This window comes from Littorina saxatilis, linkage group LG2 (assembly GCF_037325665.1).
Source record: "Littorina saxatilis isolate snail1 linkage group LG2, US_GU_Lsax_2.0, whole genome shotgun sequence".
Taxonomy (NCBI): Eukaryota; Metazoa; Mollusca; class Gastropoda; order Littorinimorpha; family Littorinidae; genus Littorina; species Littorina saxatilis.
In genome coordinates, this window is record NC_090246.1 from 75569979 (window position 1) to 75590948 (window position 20970).

Below are 20970 nucleotides of genomic sequence, written 5' to 3' on the forward strand. Positions count from 1 at the left end.
CAAACTAAGATGAGAACAAACAGTGAATAGTATTTCGAGGAGGATGCGGTTTTGGGTTCAATGCAGGAGGACAGTAACCATAATTGGATCCGCAACTCTTTCACGGTTTTAACTGCATGGCATTTTGTTCCATCTGTAGGATTGTGATTGCATAGAAGGAGATGATGATGATGATGATGATGATGATGATGATTATGATGATGATGATGATGATGATGATGATGATGATGATGATGATGATGATGATGATGATGAAGCTCTCAGAAATTATGTGATCTCCGTAAATCGCATCCAAACAACACTAAGCTCCACGACAAGATGGAAGAAACAGAGAGAAGTAAGCGTCCTAAATATAGACAACAATAGGTGGGATTTATGCGGAAGCATTTTCCCGGCACCTGGGAGATTAAGAAGAATTTACGTTCGCCAAACACACACCTACACTGACGCAAAAGATCCGAAAAAAGTAACCACACCTTTAACCCTTTCCGGCCCTGTTAACCTCCTCAAGCAGCAGGAGTGGAAGTGTGTGGCGGATCACTGCTTCACCGTGTGTCCCCTGCTGCAGCTTACCACCCACAGTGCCGCTGACAAACGCGCGTGATTGGCTATGGACCGGGACAGTTAGTTATCAGGGCTTGGCTCTATCAACCAGACCCTTGCACTATATTTCTTGCCAGTATTCTTCTTGTTTTCGATCGTAGAATGTCTTCTTCTTTCCAGTTATCGCGCTGGCTGTTTTGCAAACCAGTATTGCCAAAAAGACATGAAACAAACAGTCCACAACCAGTCATTCTAGAATAGTAATACCTTTGATTTTACTCTCTTTTTTTAAATGCCATTAACACACTCCATGGCTAACCGGTTGACAATTTCTTTTCCGGACGTTTCGCATACCAAAAAAAAACAAGAGAGAAAAATTTCCGATTAATGCGAACACTGTACCTCTTGCCTTCGTTTAATTGTATGTCCACCTGTTTGTATGTATGATCTTTGTTGTTGTTGTTGTTGTTGTTGTTGTTGTTGTTGTTGTTGTTGTTGTTGTTGCTTTGTTGTTGTTGTTTTGTCATTTCACGGTGGAAATAATGATGAACAGTATTGTTTAGATTCCCCATATTCAGTTGACATCTGCATGCACGCAGATGCATGAATTCCTCTACCTTTCCGAAAAGAGTTCAAACGTATCTGAAGAAAGTTATTTGGATGGTGCATTGACTGTTGAATAGCTGAGAGCTGTTATCTTCGAGAACAAGATGGAATTAATGTTGCTTTCAAAGCACACGTGACAACTGCAAAGGAATAGAAAAAAGCGGCAACACAAATGACCCTTCTGTTAATCTAAATATATATTTGATAACTTCTAAATAACTCAGTAGCCGGTCTTTCTCTTTGTACTTGTATTATCATCTTCCCGCAAACGTCTACGCTTAAAAGTGGCTATGTTTGTATGTACATGTACTATGTTTCAAGTCCCATGAGTAACATTGAAGACTCAGTTAAAATTCACGACAACATGTAGAACGACCAATCTCCGGTTAAGCCTCCTAGGTCCTCCCTACACTTCATTTTCTTCGCGATCTGACCAAACCCGTGTATTTTGAGCACCAAGACCGCGATTTATATTTTCAATCTGCTAATAGTCACATAAAGATGGCCTACATGCAACAAGCCTTGTTCCTAAAAACAGGCGCAAAACGGAGAGAAAAACACACAACACGAGTTCGCTCTATCCAAACAAAACTGGTGCAGATCCAGGTAGCCAAAAGCAGAAACAAAACTAGCCACAAGATCAGCATCACGACGGCACTAGGGGGAAGGGTATATTTGGACAGGAAAATTAAATTCCCAGATGCCCGTTTAGTTTTTGCGGCCAGAGAAAGGGCGACGCGACAAGGAAGCTCGACGGCGTTTTGGGGGTTGCTTTTTTTGGTGGGAGATAGAATTAGCCCGTGGAATATTCTTCCCGACGGGGGGTAGGAGGTTTGAAAGTGTGCCTAAAGCAGCGACAAACACGTAATAGGATGCTTCTCTGTTTTAAGGGGGCTCGAGCTGGTTTAAACCTAATTCATTAGCTACTTTTGGGAGAGGATAAGGACAACAGAGAAGGCGTAGGAGGATGGGGGTGGGGGCGGGGGGGGGGGGGGGGGGTTAGAGAAAGGCTAGAAGACGAAGAAGGAAGGCTGATACAACTAAAGAAGTCAGGTTGTGTCATTGCCCATGTGTATCCCATCCGCTGACAGAAGAGACAATCTCGGACATAACAAGCGTTACAAAACAGATCAGAGATCATTGCGCCAAAGACAGTATTGCAAATATAAAAGAAGGAAAGAAAAGGAGGTAAACAACACACCACACCCGAACCCACTCCATGACTACCTCTACTATCACACACACACAAAAATAACCGCCAAAATTAAACATCAAACCATCCTCGTCCTTCCATCCTAACTAACAAAAGCAAAATATAGTGACAAGAGCCACGGAGCATTGTTAAAACAAAGACAAAAGTATTTCAACGGCATACACATTTGCAATGCGAATGCACGCATTCAACTCCGGTCTCCGGTGAGAATGCAGAGCGAGTTCATCAACTTTTTGACAATCGCTGATCGATTATCTCAGTCATAAGATATACATGTTTTGTTCTCTCTCAAAACAATGACCGCGGAACAAGAAAAATCAATACTAAACAATGCGTTCATAATGTTTGCTCGAGCACACTGCTGAAAGCATAATAGCATGCTCACCGAAATTTGAACCCACAGCAGAAGCCGTACAAACGACCAGACAAGGCCTGAGGGAAATGTGATGAAATTTTGATCAGCGTAAAAACAGCCATACGGCATTCAGCTTCAGCATCCGTAAAGTGCAGCTTTTTTTTTTTTATCAACCCAGTGCCTACTTCACCCAACTCATGTTTGACTCACTCGCTCGTTGGGGGAAAAAAATACCGAACCGAATTTTCGAACTAAAAATCGTTTAGATAACAGCGAGATTATACTATGAACTCAGTCGTTGTAAAACCACTCCAGCGTAGAAAATGGTATTCTTTTGAGTGTTGTGTGGGATAGGGCATGCTTCATATTAATTATGTAAATTGAAAGAGAAGCCTATCGTTTCAATATTGGCACCGGATATCCGCTTTTCTCATTGTCGTGTTGACCTTGAACCTCAACCGGGCATGCGCATCGGAAGCGGATATGGTGACGCACATCCACGCCGGACCTTTGATCTCATCTTTCCAGGTCCGTTGAGTAATCATCACGAGGATCTTTCTGAAGGGGCCGTCACATGGTTGCGATTGGATCGTAACATTGTTCAGCATACGAGGAGATGGACTCGTACAATATACAATTCATTGCATGCGAGCAGACCCTTTTTGGTGCAGTAGGTTTCAATCTGCTCTTCCAAATTTAAAATATCACTCTCACATTTTATAGAAAAATACATTTTAGCATATGGCCTCACCGTGAAAAACATTAGGCAGGTAGATGTATCTGATGGTTCTCTACATATCTAGAATGGCTTCTTGATATTGAGTAAAACACACAAAAAAACTTGTTCTTCCGAAACGTTTTGAATCGAAGAAGAGACGCTGTTCGATGATGTCCGCGATTTTCCTAGTCGCGCTGTGAAGGCCGCAGCGGCGCGTTCTGATTTGTGATTGAAACGCAGAGAATAGCGCAAGTTATGTCGCCCGAAGCAACGACAGCTTTGCTTGCGAGTGAATCGCAGTTCATTCGTATGCGATACTTCCACTGTGTGACCGCGAACATTTTAGTAACATTCCATTGTGTGACGGCGGCTTAACTAACACAAGCATCTATGAATTTTAAAACCCAGAATAAAAAAACAATCACCAACAACAAAACATGAAAGGTCAGTAATTGTAACGTTTATTTTGTTGACAAAATTCAAGACATTCACAAGTACATCGACCCCATTATATTGATAGTGAACAGACAGGCAAACAATTATGAGACAACTGAAAATGTGATGGATGTGATATCTGGCAAGAATCCAATAACAGGCAACAATAGACATGTTTTCGTTGAGCCGACTATTTTAACTTTCCTAAATGTTTTCTTTCTGGATAGAAAACTTCCTGTTTGAAAGATGTTTACAAGACGTTTCAATCTTTTGGTGGTAAAATGTAAAGTCTTTCATAGAAAAATACCAGCACAAGTCCAGCTTGAGGTGTCAACAGACACTAGTGAAGGTACGTCTGGGGTAAACACAAATGTTGAACAGCATGCATAGTTCCTTAGTACCTGTGAAAACAATATTTTTCCCCAAAAAAATGTTTTCCTACCCTCTACAAAAGCTGCGAGGTTGTTGAATTCGTACTGAATATTCAAATAGAAGAATACACGAAAGCTTGGATGCATCTTTCAAAATAAGAGTTTACACTGGAGGGAACGCATCTGCAAAGACATTGCCGAAATAAATTAACAGGAGGAAAATTACCTCTCTCTTACAACAACAGACAATTGTTTAGAAATAGCTCTTTAGCTTCACTTGTGCACCCTGCTGGTGAATAAAGATGTGAAATAAAGTACGTGTTACGCCAAAGAGAACAGAACTGTTTTCCTATGAAACGTTAGGGTATGTAATATGCAGAGCTCCAGGGGCGGATCAGTTGCTTTGTAAGGGGGGGTGCACTTTGAATCGAAAGTGAATGTGATGGGCGCGAAGCGCCCGAATTTGCTAGGGGGGTCCGGGAGCATGCCCCCCGGAAAAATGTTTGGCCCAAAGAAGCAAAATGGTGCCATCTGGTGCCATTTGAACTTAGAAATGGTCATAGAATCAGCTTTCCAATTTTTTTTTTTTTTTTTTGCTGGAGCTCGTCCGCCCCTGAGCTCCTAGAACTATGCGTCACTGCGTCATGTACGCAATAGAACCCGGAATTAAAAATGAACTTATCAGGAAATTAAGCGCGCTTTTCTGTATTCTTTTTAACTTTCTGAGTTTGTTTTTAATTCAAACACAAGATATCTTTATGATTTTTGAAACAGGAGACGATACAGAATAAGATTAAATCATGTTTTTGATCGATCAGAATTTTGAGATATTTAATGACCAAACTCATTAACTCATTTTTAAGCTTCCATGCTAAAATGCAATCCAATAGTCCGGGCTTCGTCAAAGATGGCTTGACCAAAATTTCAATCAATTTTCTGAACAAAACTAGGGTGGGACACTGCCTCCTCAGCTTTCTCAAAAATCCGGATATGACGTCATGAAAGACGTTTAAAAAAAGGAAAAAGAAAAACAGGGCTTGGGATATCATTGTCAACAAATCTCATGTTAAGTTTCATGTAGATCGGTCCTGTTGCTTTCTCTGAATCGCTCTACACACACACACACACACACACACACACACACACACACACACACACACACACACACACACACACACACACACACACACACACACACACACACCACGACCCTCGTCTCGATTACCCGTCTATGTTGAAACATTTAGTCAAAACTTGACCGAATGTAAAACGCGTGTCGCGGGACAAACCGCGAACCGTCGGTACTGTTTTCAGAAAATGTTCTGTAAGATCTGTACCGACACAAATTTACGAGGTTATTCTAACCGATATGGCCATTTCTTTTCTTTCTTTCTTTATTTGGTGTTTAACGTCGTTTTCAACCACGAAGGTTATATCGCGACGAGCCGATATGGCCATAAGATTCAAGTTTTGTTAAGGGCTCAGAGACATCCATAAGTTGGTATTACATTGAAATGAGCGCTCCAAATCACGTGTCAGCAAGAAAATTGTCTTCCAACAGAAAGAATATGAACCTTCTGATCTTCGAACCCCCTAAAGTTCCACTGAAGGGGTCCAAGGACCCCATATACGTTAATGCATGAGGTCACGGGACCCTCTGTGTGGAGCGTCTGTGGGGAGCCCTGCTTTTCGGAATAAAGCAAGCTAGTGGCACTAAACTAAAACCAAACACCGCGACTCTTGGAGAAAAAACCCACCCCATCCACGTTTACTTCTAAACACAACACAGTATTCTTGTCAAAATAGTGTTCGACTATACGCGACGGGAATTGCGAACTGGTGAGAAACGCAGATGAGGCTATGTGTGTCTTTTAATTACTTTGAAAGTATTTTGCGAGGTCTGGCAAATCTTCCACTGCTCTTAACAGTACAATGTGGGCGAACAATTTCCCTACGTGTAATGTGATGAACAGGCACATTTTTGTTTTCATCAAAACGACCTGGAATGAACAATGTTTTTGGTCATCGGAGTGCGTGGCACGGCATCCGATTTGTGTAATTCGCAGTGTACAATACATGTCTCAATATAGTGCAATTGGTACCGTGAGGAATTTTACAGTCCGTCATAGCGTTTCCTTCTCTTTCCAACCCATACTGATACAGAAGATGTCAGGGCCGGACCAAATGAGTTGTAAGGGGGGGGTTCCTCCTTTGGGGGGGGGGGGGGGGGCAAATCAGCGAAGTGGCGAAGCCACAAGCGCGCGCCTGCTTTGCAGGCGCGCGAACTAGGGGGGTCCGAGGGCATGCTCCCCCGGAAAATGTTTGAAAAACGGTTAAAATCTGTGCAATCTGGTGCATTCTGGGCCTTGTTTTGAGGGTTAAGGCCTGTCAGTGTGAGTTGGTGGGGGGGGGGGGGGGGGTACCTTTTTCTCATCGGATTTCACATTGAATAAAATTTGTTAGAGACACACACAAAATTTATTTTTAAAAAAAAATAATAAAAAAAAAACCACTCAAAGCAAGGTACATGCTTTTTCCAGGGGTGGGGTTCCATGTCCATATGCGACTTTCCATAACGATCCGGATGACAGATTTCCCCAAGGCTGCCAGACTGAGCAAAGCCGCTTCAAGTACCATGTGTGTGTGGGTTGTGTTGCCATTTATGACATGCTGTCCTTGTCCTATCACTGTCAGATGTACTTTCCGTTGACATGAATGGTTTGTCTTCATGGAGTTGAGTCAATGGCAAAGAATAACGGCTTGCGACGACGTGACCTTTGTCAACGTTTGGACGTGCATGGTAGTGCTGTCCGAAGACTGGACTATGAATTAAAAGATTCAGTGGTGTGTGTTTTTTACATTTAGTCAAGTTTTAACTAAATGTTTTAACGTAGAGGGGGGAATCGAGACGAGGGTCGTGGTGTATGTGTGTGTGTCTGTGTGTGTGTGTACAGCGATTCAGAGAAAACTACTGGACTGATCTTCATGAAACTTGACATGAGAGATCCTGAGTATGGTATCTCCAGATGTTTTTTTCATTTTTATATTTAGTCAAGTTTTGACTAAATATTTTAACATCGAGGGGGAATCGAAACGAGGGTCGTGGTGTATGTGCGTGTGTGCGTGCGTGTGTGTGTGTGTGTGTGTGTAGAGCGATTCAGACTAAACTACTGGACCGATCTTTATGAAATTTGACATGAGAGTTCCTGGGTATGAAATCCCCGAACGATTTTTTCATTTTTTTGATAAATGTCTTTGATGACGTCATATCCGGCTTTTCGTGAAAGTTGAGGCGGCACTGTTATGCCCTCATTTTTCAACCAAATTGGTTCAGATTTTGGTCAAGTAATCTTCGACGAAGCCCGGACTTCGGTATTGCATTTCAGCGTGGTGGCCTAAAAATTAATTAATGACTTTGGTCATTAAAAATCTGAAAATTGTAAAAAAAAAAAAAAAATTTATAAAACGATCCAAATTTACGTTTATCTTATTCTCCATCATTTGCTGATTCCAAAAACATATAAATATGTTATATTCGGATTAAAAACAAGCTCTGAAAATTAAATATATAAAAATTATTATCAAAATTAAATTGTCCAAATCAATTTAAGAACACTTTCATCTTATTCCTTGTCGGTTCCTGATTCCAAAAACATATAGATATGATATGTTTGGATTAAAAACACGCTCAGAAAGTTAAAACAAAGAGAGGTACAGAAAAGCGTGCTATCCTTCTTAGCGCAACTACTACCCCGCTCTTCTTGTCAATTTCACTGCCTTTGCCATGAGCGGTGGCCTGACGATGCTACGAGTAAAATGGCATTGCGTTTCATTCTGTGAGTTCGACAGCTACTTGACTAAATATTGTATTTTCGCCTTACGCGACTTGTTTTGATAAATGTCTTTGATGACGTCATATCCGGCTTTTCGTGAAAGTTGAGGCGGCACTGTCACGCTCTTATTTTTCAACCAAATTGGTTGAAATTTTGGTCAAGTAATCTTCGACAAAGCCCGGACTTTGGTATTGCATTTCAGCTTGGAGACTTAAACATTAATTAATGAGTTTGCTCATTAAAGTTGTCATTAAAATCGATTTTTTGCAAACAGATTTAAAATTGATTGCATCGTATTCTTCATCACATTTTGAATCTAAAACTAGAAATATATACATATGTCATGTTCACTCTTAAAATGTGATCACAATTAACGAAAATAGATTAATTAGTCTTACGATTAAAATGTAAGAAATCGACCCATAAATGATTTCATCTTATTCTTTATCATTTCCTGATTCCCAAAACATATAGATATGATAGGTTGTATTCAAAACAAGCTCAGAAAGTTAACAAGAATACAGAAAAGCGCGCTTTCCTGCTTTGCACAATACGCTACCGCACTAATCTGGCGTGTCAATATCACTACGTTTTGCACGTGGAAGGTGAGCGATTTCCTTCACGCGGGGATTGACGAAGCTGGACTGTCTTGGTGAAAAAATACAGTGCGTTCAGTTTCATTCCGTGAGTTCGACAGCTTGACTAAATGTAGTAATTTCGCCTTACGCGACTTGTTATCTGGTTCCGCCGGCTGTGACCAACTTTCATCAGTTATTCTTAGCTTTTGTCTGTGCTAGCTACAAGCACGTTTTTGTTGAGAAACATACAAATGTTCGTTGATATAAGTCCTACGATTGGGGAGCGAGAATTTCCATTACTAATTAACGTCCATGTGATTTTGCACTGATTAAGTGGTTTTTATAATTAATTCTGCATGTTGTAAAAATAAACGTTCAGTATCTCCACTGCCAACTCTCCATTGTGTACGAGATATAGTGTGTGTGTGTTTGTGTATGTGTGTGTGTGTGTGTGTGTGTGTGTGTGTGTGTGTGTGTGTGTGTTTGTGCGTGCGTGCGTGTGTGTGCGAGCGTGTGTGTGTGTGTGTGTGTGTGTGTGTGTGTGTGTGCGGGCGTGCGTGTGTGTAAAAGTCCAATGTCCCAACAGCCCTAATACCAAAAGAGCCTGGAACTAAACATGACAGACGATGAAGGTCAGGATCTGCTTGCGTCCAGTTGAATGTTGTGGACATTGCGAAATAGTCCTGACCTGGGGGGGATGGGCGATTTGGAGCTCAGAAAACAGCATTGCCGAACAACTCACACCGACTTGCGGAATTAAGAGAAAAGCAGATGACTTAAAGAAGTGTGAAAATACCTCAAGCCGCCGGCAAGCTTACCGGAAAGAGATCAAATCAAATCAAATCAAATCAATGTTAATGAATCGAAAGTAACGAACATGCTTTTTTACAACCAGCCCTCGCCCAATGGGCATTTCGGTGATTTGTTATACGTTTCGGCATTTCTATGATTCGTAATAAGATTCAGCATTTATGTGAATTATAATAAGTTTCGGAGTTTCGTCGCCTGCCGTGGGCAGCCAAACCTCATTCCTGATCATGGAAAATCGCAATGTACGAGGCGCTGTACCTATGAACAGTATTCTCATAGGTTCCCCACTTAAGGCTGAGTGGCTGGGACTCAAGCATATGGTTCTTATCTTCATTGACCTCTGGCCTACAGTGAGCAGATTTTGGGAATTATTGTCATAGGCTGAGTGTAGTATTGGGCGTAGATATTGCTATTGAGGGCGGCCCTATGCTCCACAGGGAGTCTACAGGAATAAGTCAAGTAAGTCATTGCTATTGAGGACGGTACTTGCGACACAGTCTTTGCACTATGCGGGGGTGATAGTGCCAGATGTGGTGCCCATACCTACTGGCCCCAACAAAACTGCGTAGGCTGGCCTATCCACTAGTTGCATTATGTCATCTACTTTTCATGCTCTTGTTGGGCTTGAAGTTTTACGATCTGCGAACTCTGTTCTGCATGGATCTGTAAAACTGCGAAATCTGTCATGGATCTGTGAACCTCCAAATCCTCTCAATCATCTTTGAAACTCCGAACTCTTTTTAGCATGTGAAACTCTGTCACTGAGTCATGAATTTGCGATCCGTGTCCCCAGTTCCCCAAAAGCAACAAACAAAAAAACCGGCACAAACACCTTTTTTTCCACAGTTGTCTTTTTTCACGGCCTTTTAACATATGTTTTTAACGCTTTATAGATTTTTGTGACAGTGCAAACCTCGTCTGTAGTTGGGCCAGATCCCACCAGGCATATTGGCCTCTGTTGACACTGCTGGTGTGACAGTGTAATGTTTCACTGCCTTGTGAGAGTTTCATGGCACTTTGGCGTTGTAAACGGGGTTTGTCTGCAATTTGGTGGCCATCACGTTGTGTCACAGAACGGTAAAAGTGCCAGCGTAGAAGGAATTAAGCCTGGTGCTTGGAATGCCTTTTGGACGGATGAAATGAAGAATTTTTCACGTGTCGTGTAATACAGTGGACATGCAGATCTATACAACAGTGGTTCGGAGGCATTGGTATCTTGGACAATGACGAATAACGTCACGGATGTCTTCGCTTACATCACACGAATAGACTGCTTCCAAGGTCAGTGTTTCAACCTTACATAATTGTGTACAATGTTTTGACTCAACGAACAATTTATGAGGGCCCCAAAGGGGGGGTATCATCACGATCACGGGAAGGGAAATTTTAGCTTTCACGATCACAGTTACCTTGATTTTTGTTTTCACGATCACGAACACCAGTGGCAAATCACGGTCACGGTAAAAGTTGCAGGTACAGAAAGCACGTGTCAAAGTAAACACAACCACACAGTTATTCGCTCCTCTGGATTCAACACAAAGTGACAACTATTGCACTTTTTTATAATTTTTTTTGGAATTCTCTTTCATTCACACATAGAAATACATCTCATGATTTGTAATCAGTAACAAGAATGTTGTTTTCGTTGTTTTTTCTCTCGCTCTCTGAGTCTCTCTCTCTCTCATACAGACACTTCCAGGAATATACACTCCAGGGGCGGAGCAGTTAAGCCAAAGGGGGGGGGGGGGTGTTACAACCTGGGGTCCAGGGGTAGACCTTGTGGGGTACATGGGCAAGGCCCCGTTGGGGGGTCTGGGGGGCTTAGCCCCCCAGCCCCCCAGAAGCTGAAGAGTTTTAGCTATTTTATGAACAATTTATGGCTTATCCTTGATTTTAAACATGATCAACTGGTGTCAGCAGCCACTCATTATTTCTTTTAAAGTTAGTATTAATTTTTTTTGACAGCCGGGGGGGGGGGGGGGGCCGGAACCCCTGTAACCCCCTCCCCTAATCCGCCACTGCACTCATACACATTCAACTCCCACACCCTCACTCACACACATGAATATATATACTTGCACAATTTCACATTTCCAGAGCTAAATCTTTTAAACCCATTTTCTCAAAAACTATTGGGTGGATTGAAATTAAAGTACATGTATGTGTGATGGTAGAATCTATAATCCTGACTAAAAGTCAGTCTAGGAATCATGAAGGTGGGCACGGTAAAGGAATATACACTCTTACACATTCAACTCCCACACCCTCACTCACACACATGAATATAATACTTGCACAATTTCACATTTCCAGAGCTAAATCTTTTAAACCCATTTTCTCAAAAAACTATTGGGTGGATTGAAATTAAAGTACATGTATGTGTGATGGTAGAGTCTATAATAACAAAATCCCCAACGAACATGACTTTGATCGACTTTGACATGAGGATCAAGTGACCCAAACTGGCACGTCTCCCCGCCATAGTTCCTGAATTTAACCCATTGTTGATAAGTTTACAGGCGCTAAAATAAATCCAAGCCTAATGCAAAGAAGCGACAATTAGAATCTATGCCAAGCGTGTCCACGTTGCTGGGATGAAAAACACATTTCTAGTTTCGGTTTTGGCTACACGCAGGTTCGATCAGACTCGAGCCAGTCGAGGTTACACTGAGCGAGTGACAGCCGGACGTGGCAATGTAGACAATGTCAATGATCTCAATCAAACTCAAAGATCTTGAACAAATTTCAAGATCTTTGCCTACATTCAGAACGGTCATAGAGCAACATAGATAGGGCCGGACTAGGGGGGGGGAGGGGGGGGGGGTTACAGGGGTTGCGCAACCCTCCCTCCCTGGCTTTAGCATACGTACCTCCCAAACGCTTTTTTTGTTTTTTGTGGGGGGGTTGCATCTGGATCATCATGAAATCCGAGGAGAAATCGCACCTCTCACCCCCTTTCGAAAGACTTTTCTTCAACGATTTTTGTGATGAAAGGTATGAGTCCTTACAATCTCAATTCTTCTTCATTGCCTATACAGCTTGCTGTCGAATTTACCTTTTTCGTTCAAGGAGAGGCTTCCTTTCCCTCCAGAAACATCAAAAAACGTTCAGCTTCACCCCCACCAAGGGCCCCCTGGACCGCCATCTGTAACCCCCCCCCCCCCCCCCCCCCCTAGTACTTACCTAGTCCGGCCCTGAATGGATCAACATACCTTGAAATTTCGTCTTCGGAAAGACAGACCCGTAGCCTGACCTTTTCATCAAGGAAGGCATTCTCGCCGCCTTCTTTGGTCTGGTTTGAATCCACAAAATATAACAGAGGTTCGATGACAGTACCGCTGCATGCCATTTTTGATCTTCGAATTCGAATTTGACTGAATGCACTCAAAAGGCTTTAGCACGAAGCCCTTCCATTGGATGAAGTTTGGCAGACTTTTGCAATTCGCCTTCTGATTGGATCTCTTTTTTTGTGTGTGATTAGTTCTCTTAAAGGGAAGCAATCGCTGTCAAAATCATATTTCTGAATGTGTTGTTGCTTTCCTTCAATCAGGATTGGCTCCTTGGCGAAAAGAGGATCATAGAGTGATACAGCTGTGAAAAATGTACGTTGAAAATAAAATGCTTTGCAATAACGCCCATCACGATCACGAAAACAAATGACGATCACGATCACGAGACTTGATTTTTTTGTCATCACGGATCACGGGCAAAGTCCCATCACGATCACAGGAATGGAAATTTCGGCAATCACGGTCACAGAAAGGTCAAAAACGCCAATCACGATCACGATTTTAAACCCTTTGGGGCCCTCATTTATGTTCGACCTCCCGAATGTTTGGTTACAGTACCGTGCCATTTCTTGGGCTGTGTGACTTTAACAGTGTCCTTGGTGTTGTTTTGGCGACACTTACCCGTCTGGGTATTATATTGGTTAAACGGCTTCTCCTTGCAGTGTCCTGTTTGTGTAGTAGAAGTGTGATTTGTGTTTCACGATGCAACGCTGGCGGTCACGGGTTTTGCAGTACCGTACTGTCTTGAGTGCGTTGTTAGTGTATGAGGATACACAATGAATTGATTGAAACTTTGAGGGGATAAATACGTTCCTCGTGACTCCTCGTCGACAGTCACTTGTTTAGCGGCACAATGTAGAGTCGAACCTGCCCTGGCGACTGCCTCTTGATAACGACCACCTGTACAGTACGACCAACGCAAATGATCCGTAACAAGATTATTTCCTATACAAATCTCCTTTCCATAGCAACCACCTGTCAATAAGGGCCACTTGTTGTTGATCCCTTGGATCGTCGTTATAGACTAGACAGATTGGACTGTAATAGAAACTTCAGCGTATTGTCAAAAGTGTATGATATGACAGAAATGTACAGTACTTGTTACTTTATCTGGCAAATTGTACAGTTATTCCTTTTGTAATTCTGCCGGAACACGACACATGTATGCAAAAGAGAGTGCTATATCGCACACAAAATTGAATGTTGCATGGATACTCTTTAGCTGGGTGTCGTCGCTTAATTACCATGGCAATTTTCTGCGAGGAAAATGCTTGTTATATTGGTTTTATGCGTTTCGTGGAGGAGTAAAAGTCGACATACAGAGACAGACAGAGACAGACTGGGACAGAGGGAAGGAGAAGGAGAGAGAGAGAGAGAGAGAGAGAGAGAGAGAGAGAGAGAGAGAGAGAGAGAGAGGGGGGGGGAAGAGAGAGTCTTTCTTTATTTGGTGTTTAACGTCGTTTTCAACCATTCAAGGTTATATCGCGACGGGGAAGAGAGAGTGTCAGAGAGACACATAGACAGAGAGAGAGAAAGACACAGAGAGAGGGCGGGGGAAGGGAGGGATAGAGAGATGGAGACACACACACACACACACACACATACACACACACACACACACACACACACACACACACACACACACACACACACACACACACATACCGACAGGCAAAGAGAGATGGGGCGAGAGAGCCAACGAACACGTGAATAAGTGAACGTTGGTGATAGCATAGTGCACTCACTGTGTGAATCGTTGCCGCACCCGACACAGAGCCCATGAGTGAATCAATATTGGGCAGGCTTTATGAGACTGGATATCGTAAAACACTTATCATTGGTGTTGTTCCCCTGCCGCGCCGTACGTGCAATTGAAATGGCTTTTTCAATAATTCACCTCGTCATGCTGTGAGTTAACCCGCTGATGGATCGCTTATCAGTGTCGGTGTTCCTGCGCCCTGGACGTCCAGGTGGAAGTTTTGACAGCGAGGGCGGATCTTGAGGCTGCGTGTCGTGTCTGTTTGTATCCTGGCGGCGTCTGTTCCGGTTTTTACATTTAGTCAAGTTTTGACTAAATGTTTTAACGTAGAGGGGAGAATCGAGACAAGTGTGTGGTGTATGTGTGTGTGTGTGTGTGTGTGTATGTGTGTGTAGAGCGATTCAGAGAAAACTACTGGACCGATCTTAATGAAACTTGACATGAGAGATCCTGAGTATGGTATCTCCAGATGGTTTTTTCATTTTTGTGATAAATGTCTTTGATGACGTCATATCCGGCTTTTCGTGAAAGTTGAGGCGGCACTGTCACGCTCTCATTTTTCAACCAAATTGGTTGACATTTTGGTCAAGTAATCTTCGACAAAGCCCGGACTTTGGTATTGCATTTCAGCTTGAAGGCTTAAACATTAATTAATGAGTTTGCTCATTAAAGTTGTCATTAAAATCGATTTTTCGCAAACAGATTTAAAATTGATTGCATCGTATTCTTCATCACATTCTGAATCTAAAAATATATACATATGTCATGTTTACTCTTTAAATGTGATCAGAATTAACGAAAATAGATCAATTAATCTTACGTTTAAAATTTAAGGAATCGATCCAAAAACGATTTTATCTTATTCTTTATCATTTCCTGATTCCAAAAACATATAGATAAGATAGGTTGTACTCACAACAAGCTCAGAAAGTTAACAAGAATACAGAAAAGCGCGCTTTCCTGCTTGGCACAATACGCTACCGCGCTAATCTGGCGTGTCAATATCACTACGTTTTGCACGTGGGAAGTGAACGATTTCCTTCACGCGGGGATTGACGAAGCTGTACTGTCTTGGTGAAAAAATACAGTGCGTTCAGTTTCATCCCGTGAGTTCGACCGCTTGACTAAATGTAGTAATTTCGCCTTACGCGACTTGTTTGTTTTTGTGTGTGTGGAGATTAACCGCGTTTTTGTACATGCAGGTGATGTACAACAGACGCACAGACAAAACTTGACAGAGACAGACAAAGACACACAAATGCACACACTGCCTGTATCTCTGCTTTTTGAACTTTCTGACCTCTGACCCCTAGGTTCTCGAGACAAGAAACAACGATATACAGCAACAGTTCTGACCTTCATGTACCCACCATCTCTTCAGCTCGAAATTACATTTTCCCCGCAAGAATTATAAATAGCCCATTTCAAGCCTCTGTCAACAAAATATAGTCACGTGAAGCGATATCAAAACATTTATTCAATCGATCTGTCGGCTTGAAACTATACGATTAACACACGTACGCTCACGCACACGCACACACACACACACACACACACACACACACACACACACACACACTCACACACACACACACACTCACACCCACACACACACACAATCTACATGCATTCTCTTCGCTACGTTATTGAGGGCAAAACAAGTGTCTCGCTTTCAGTACTGCAGGGACAAAGAAAAACTGAACCAGCAGTTAGACATGTTGCTAGGACATGCAGGAGCCTAGACTGGCTTTCTTTTTAGCGTGCTTAGAATACGAGGTTATCCCAGAAGACTGGTGTATTTCTAAGCTGTTCCGGGCGTGATGTTTGGATCAATGAGGCGACTTAAACGAATTGTTGTGACCTCGAAGCTAAGACGAGTTGAAACTGTTGTTACTGCTTCAATCATGCATCGTGGGAATACAGAGCATGCTAGTTTGTAATATTGCTCTTCTGGTCCGTGACTGGTTGCGAACTGAGTTGAGGCTGGATTGTTTTGTTTGTGTATGTTGCCATCTGTTCTTTAAATATCGTGATAATCGGGAATTCTCATTGCAGAGCTAAGAAGGTTATATTTGAACAGTGAAATAATAATGGGATGTTGTTTGATCGCGATTCCCTTTTGACTCACTATACTAGCTGCGTTTTAAATATTAAAGTTAATCATATTGATTATGCACCGTCAAATAAGATTATGCGTACACTTATGTATAATAAGGTTGAACTCATGTGTTCTATAAGACGCAAAAGACGAAGAAGAAGATGATGATGATGATGATGATGATGATGATGATGATGATGATGATGATGATGATGATGATGATGATGATGATGATGATGATGACTTGCTTGATTGGGTGTCGTACAAAAAACAAAGGATGTGTGTGTGAATATACTCCCGATGAGGGACACTGCAAGCGTTATCACATTCTAACGTATCATGAGTCATTTTTAAGGCCTTTTTTGTAGCCGCACCTTAGATTAACAACGACGAGCCGACAACCCCCCCCCCCACACACACACACACACACACCAAACCCACTCACACACACACACACACATACACCCACACACCCACACACACACACACACATACACACACACACACACACATACACACACACACACACACACACACACACACACACACACACACACACACACACACACCGAACACGAATCTGTTTAATGTGTCCGCGATGACTGTTAGTCACGATAACAATTATAAACATTCTTTGTTAGCTCTCAAAATATTCATATTCACATTACGGCATATCAAATAATCTTATGTATCCGCCTCAAGAGGAGAGTTTGATATGAATGATTCAGGCAGGTAGAACAAAACTTGTTACTCGTGTTTGCGTCTTCAATTCAAAAGATTCCAAACATTTACAAATGGGGAAACAACTTTGGGTTTGGATGTGAAACGCAGCAAATCAGTCTACCCACTACCACCCCCACCTGTAACACACACCTGGGCACAGACGGGAAGAAAAACGCATCACAATTCAGGCGAATACAGTAGGAAAGAAAGAAAAGAACGACACGATAACATGAGAAATATGCCAGTGTTGAACTTGACACCGTACATTATATGCACCGAAGAGGAAAGTTCGATCCCCCCAAAAAAGGCCGTTCGTGAAACTATAAGAAAGACAGTAATAAAGAAAGAAAACACATTCACAAATAGTTCGTGAAGAATTCATAACTTTTTTGTGCCAGTCTAAACAACAACAGCAAAACCCAACAAACAAACAAACACTGTTTGAAAGTTCGTTCTAATGTACATGTATCGTTCAGACTAATTTTAAAATAACTCCACTCCTCTTTTCTCTGTATTCATCGAGAGTTGACGCGTAAGTTTCCCACGCTCGGAAATCGAGTACCCACCTATAATGCAACAACAATCTTTGTGTTGTAAATTGACCTAGAGTTAGTTATGACTTCATATTCATTCTGAAATTCATTTATCTATTTCCTCAGATTGCTGCGGCAGCTCTCGATCATAAAACAGACCTTCGCTTCACCAACCTGACAATTAGTAGTTATACCTACAACGGACATCACAGAAGCAAAAGCAGTAAGCGACGCTAGGTAGTACCACCTATGACGCTGACGAGAATGTGTCTCGGTCGCAGAAACCAACGCTGTGGCGTGTAACTGTGACCGCAGCGCAGCCAATGACAGAGACGCTTTCTCACGGCGCTCAAACCCACGCAGAGAGACAGATAGGCGGGTCTGAGGACGAGGAACGAAGTGGGGACTGGGTGGAAGCCGTTTCCACACACCTGACCTACTCTACCCCTCAGCCTCATCAGCATTATCATGACCACGAAGGATGAGGGGGAGGAGGTGGGGGATGCGGAGGAGGAGGAGGAATGTATAACACCCGGGTGCTTCTTTGGGATGGTCGCAGTGTTGCCTTCTTCTCGGCCCCGCCAGTGTTGTTTGGCGGTTTAGTTCAACTACTATTTGTCCTGTGTCACTTTTTGTGAGAGACTTTTTTTTTAGTGGTTGAAGTTTTGTTCTGAGACAACGGCTGCTAACTTTGAGTACTGACATTGTGTGTGTACAGTTGTCATACAAACGCCTAGAGTTAGAGATCAATTGCCTGAACTGTAACACGTTAATTTAGGTTAGAGACTGTCGTCCGCGCCTTGATGTAACTGTGAACATTTCGAAGTACTTTGAAACAGCTTTCACACATTTTTTTCTGAACTTTGCTTGAAGAGAGACCCAGTAAAAATCAAATATTTTAAAAATTAACAGCTAACCCTGCTATTCACTGCACAGAAAAAGAAGTTTGTAAACAGAATTGAAATCAAAACTTCGGGAGCGAGTAGAATACACCTGATCGTGTAGAAAGCTCCGGGCGGCTGTTCCAAAGACAGTCCTTGAAACTCACCGGTACCTCAGCCCAGATGGTCTTAATTCTGAACCATCATAATTCCTTCACCATAACCAGCGAGTTGACAGAATAGAACAACTTCCTTCACCACAACCGCCGGGCTGCCAGAAACTTCTTCCCACACTTCAGCGATGTCGGTCACAGAACGACCACAAACGAAGCCATCATGGCTTGCCTTCCCTATTGTACTGGTCATCACCGGCCTCTTGTCGTCTCTCTCGTGTCCAGTGCGGGCCGGCAAAGTCAGCGGCGATTCCGGGGGTCTAGAGCCTCGGAAGAACGTGACTCTGGCCTATCTGCGGCGGACGGTGGACGCCGTCCATGGTGCCCTGGACTTCTTCCAGCGTAATCACCAGACCGTCAACCTGGACGCTGTCATTGGGACTAGGATGGTGGAAGGTGAGTGTGTGTGTGTGTGTGTGTGTGTGTGTGTGTGAGGTGTGTGTGTGTGATTGGGTCTGTGTGTCTGTGCGTGTCTGTCTGTCTGTCTGTGTCTGTTTATGAGACAGATTGGAGGGATGTACGGAGAGAGAGAGGGTGAGAGAGAAAGTATGTGTGTGCGTGTCTGTGTGGGAGTTTGTTGTTAGATAAATATATCAATATGTAATATCTTTTCTACAGATTTTCTCTATTTCTCTCTCTGTGTCTCTCTGTCTCATTCTCTTTCTTTTTCTCTCTGTCTCTGTCTCTGTCTCTGTTTCTCTCTCTCTCTCTTTCTCTCTCTCTCTCTCATTCTCTCTCTCTCATTCTCTCTTTCTCTCTCTCTCTCTCTCGCTCTCTCTCTCTCTCACTCACTCTCTTCCCTCTCTCTCTCTCTCTCTCTCTCTCTCTCTCTCTCTCTCTCTCTCTCTCTCTCTTTCTCTCTCTTATTGCAAATGATAGTGCCACAATTAATTAATAATGTGCTGTAGATTTATTTTTCCTCCCATGGACGAGGGCTGATTGTAAGAGCACAACAACAACGATTGCTACCATCATTACCTTCGTTCATGCCTTCTCTTTGTCTGTCTGTATGTCTGTCTGTCTCTCTCTCTCTCTCTCTCTCTCTCTCTCTCTCTCTCTCTCTCTCTCTCTCTCTCTCTCTCTCTCTCTCTCTCTCTCTCTCTCGTAATCTCTGTTATTCTATCTATCTCTGCTTGTGAAGTGTTTGTTGTAAGAATGAAGAATAGGTACATTAACAACATTTTTTTTACATGTAAACTTATGCATACATAAACACGCACAAATTAATCAATACAGAAATGAATGTACACGTAAATAGATACATTAATGAATCCATGAATGAACTAATTATTTGACTTAACTAATGAATGAATAAGCTTAATACTTGACGCATAAACACGGTACACGTTTACTTTTAGGATATGTTTTAATTTTTTGGCAAGTTGCATAACCTAACCGGTTGGGCAAAAGTTAAAACGAAATTAATATAAAAAATATCTTGAAACAATACAAGCTTTAAATGTAGAACAATCTGCTGCAGGCAATAGCAATTCATGAAATGCAAATAAATTCACAGATCTCCCAGCTACACATTTTCTCCCACACATTCCAAGAAAATTGTACCACCAATAAAAAAAAAATTGAAAAGTGTTCTCTCGGATTAGGTTCCTGTAAAAAAACGGGGAAATCCTTCGGGGTCTGTGTTCTTAAGAGAGTTTGTGAAACAAGCAAAAAGAAATACAAAATCTAAGACTAAAATAAAAATAATGAATTTTCTATTCCAGCACGCTCTAATCCCAGGCTTTATCGCCAGGAAATCAGCCCTTTGCAAAAGCTTTGAACGCCTGAAACAGAAACCCTACAAGAAACATGAGTTTGTTTAAAGTAAAGAGAAAACGGGCATCTCGGACTATGAATAATTGATACATGCAAATGGGGAGAGAAAGGATCGAAAATGAAAAATAAAATGAGAAACGGATAAACCATGGGTACAATGTCAATGGGACAAAGCCGCTTGATCTGCCCATAGGCAATATGAGGATTAATATATTTTATTATCACGGGACAAAATTGTACAGGAGTCAAAAGGCCAGGTAAGGAAAAGAAAACAT

General features: G+C 42.3%; 1 protein-coding gene across 1 annotated transcript in view; it reads left to right on the top strand.

The window, feature by feature from the left end:
• The first annotated feature begins 18253 nt into the window (after nucleotides 1-18253).
• Nucleotides 18254-20970, top strand: part of LOC138959730 (UPF0764 protein C16orf89 homolog) — a 74165-nt gene continuing 71448 nt past the window's right edge. Inside the window, exon 1 of the mRNA XM_070331334.1 lies at nucleotides 18254-19315. Coding sequence (XP_070187435.1) covers nucleotides 19048-19315 — 268 coding nt within the window. The 5' untranslated portion in view covers nucleotides 18254-19047. The remainder of the gene's footprint in view (nucleotides 19316-20970) is intronic.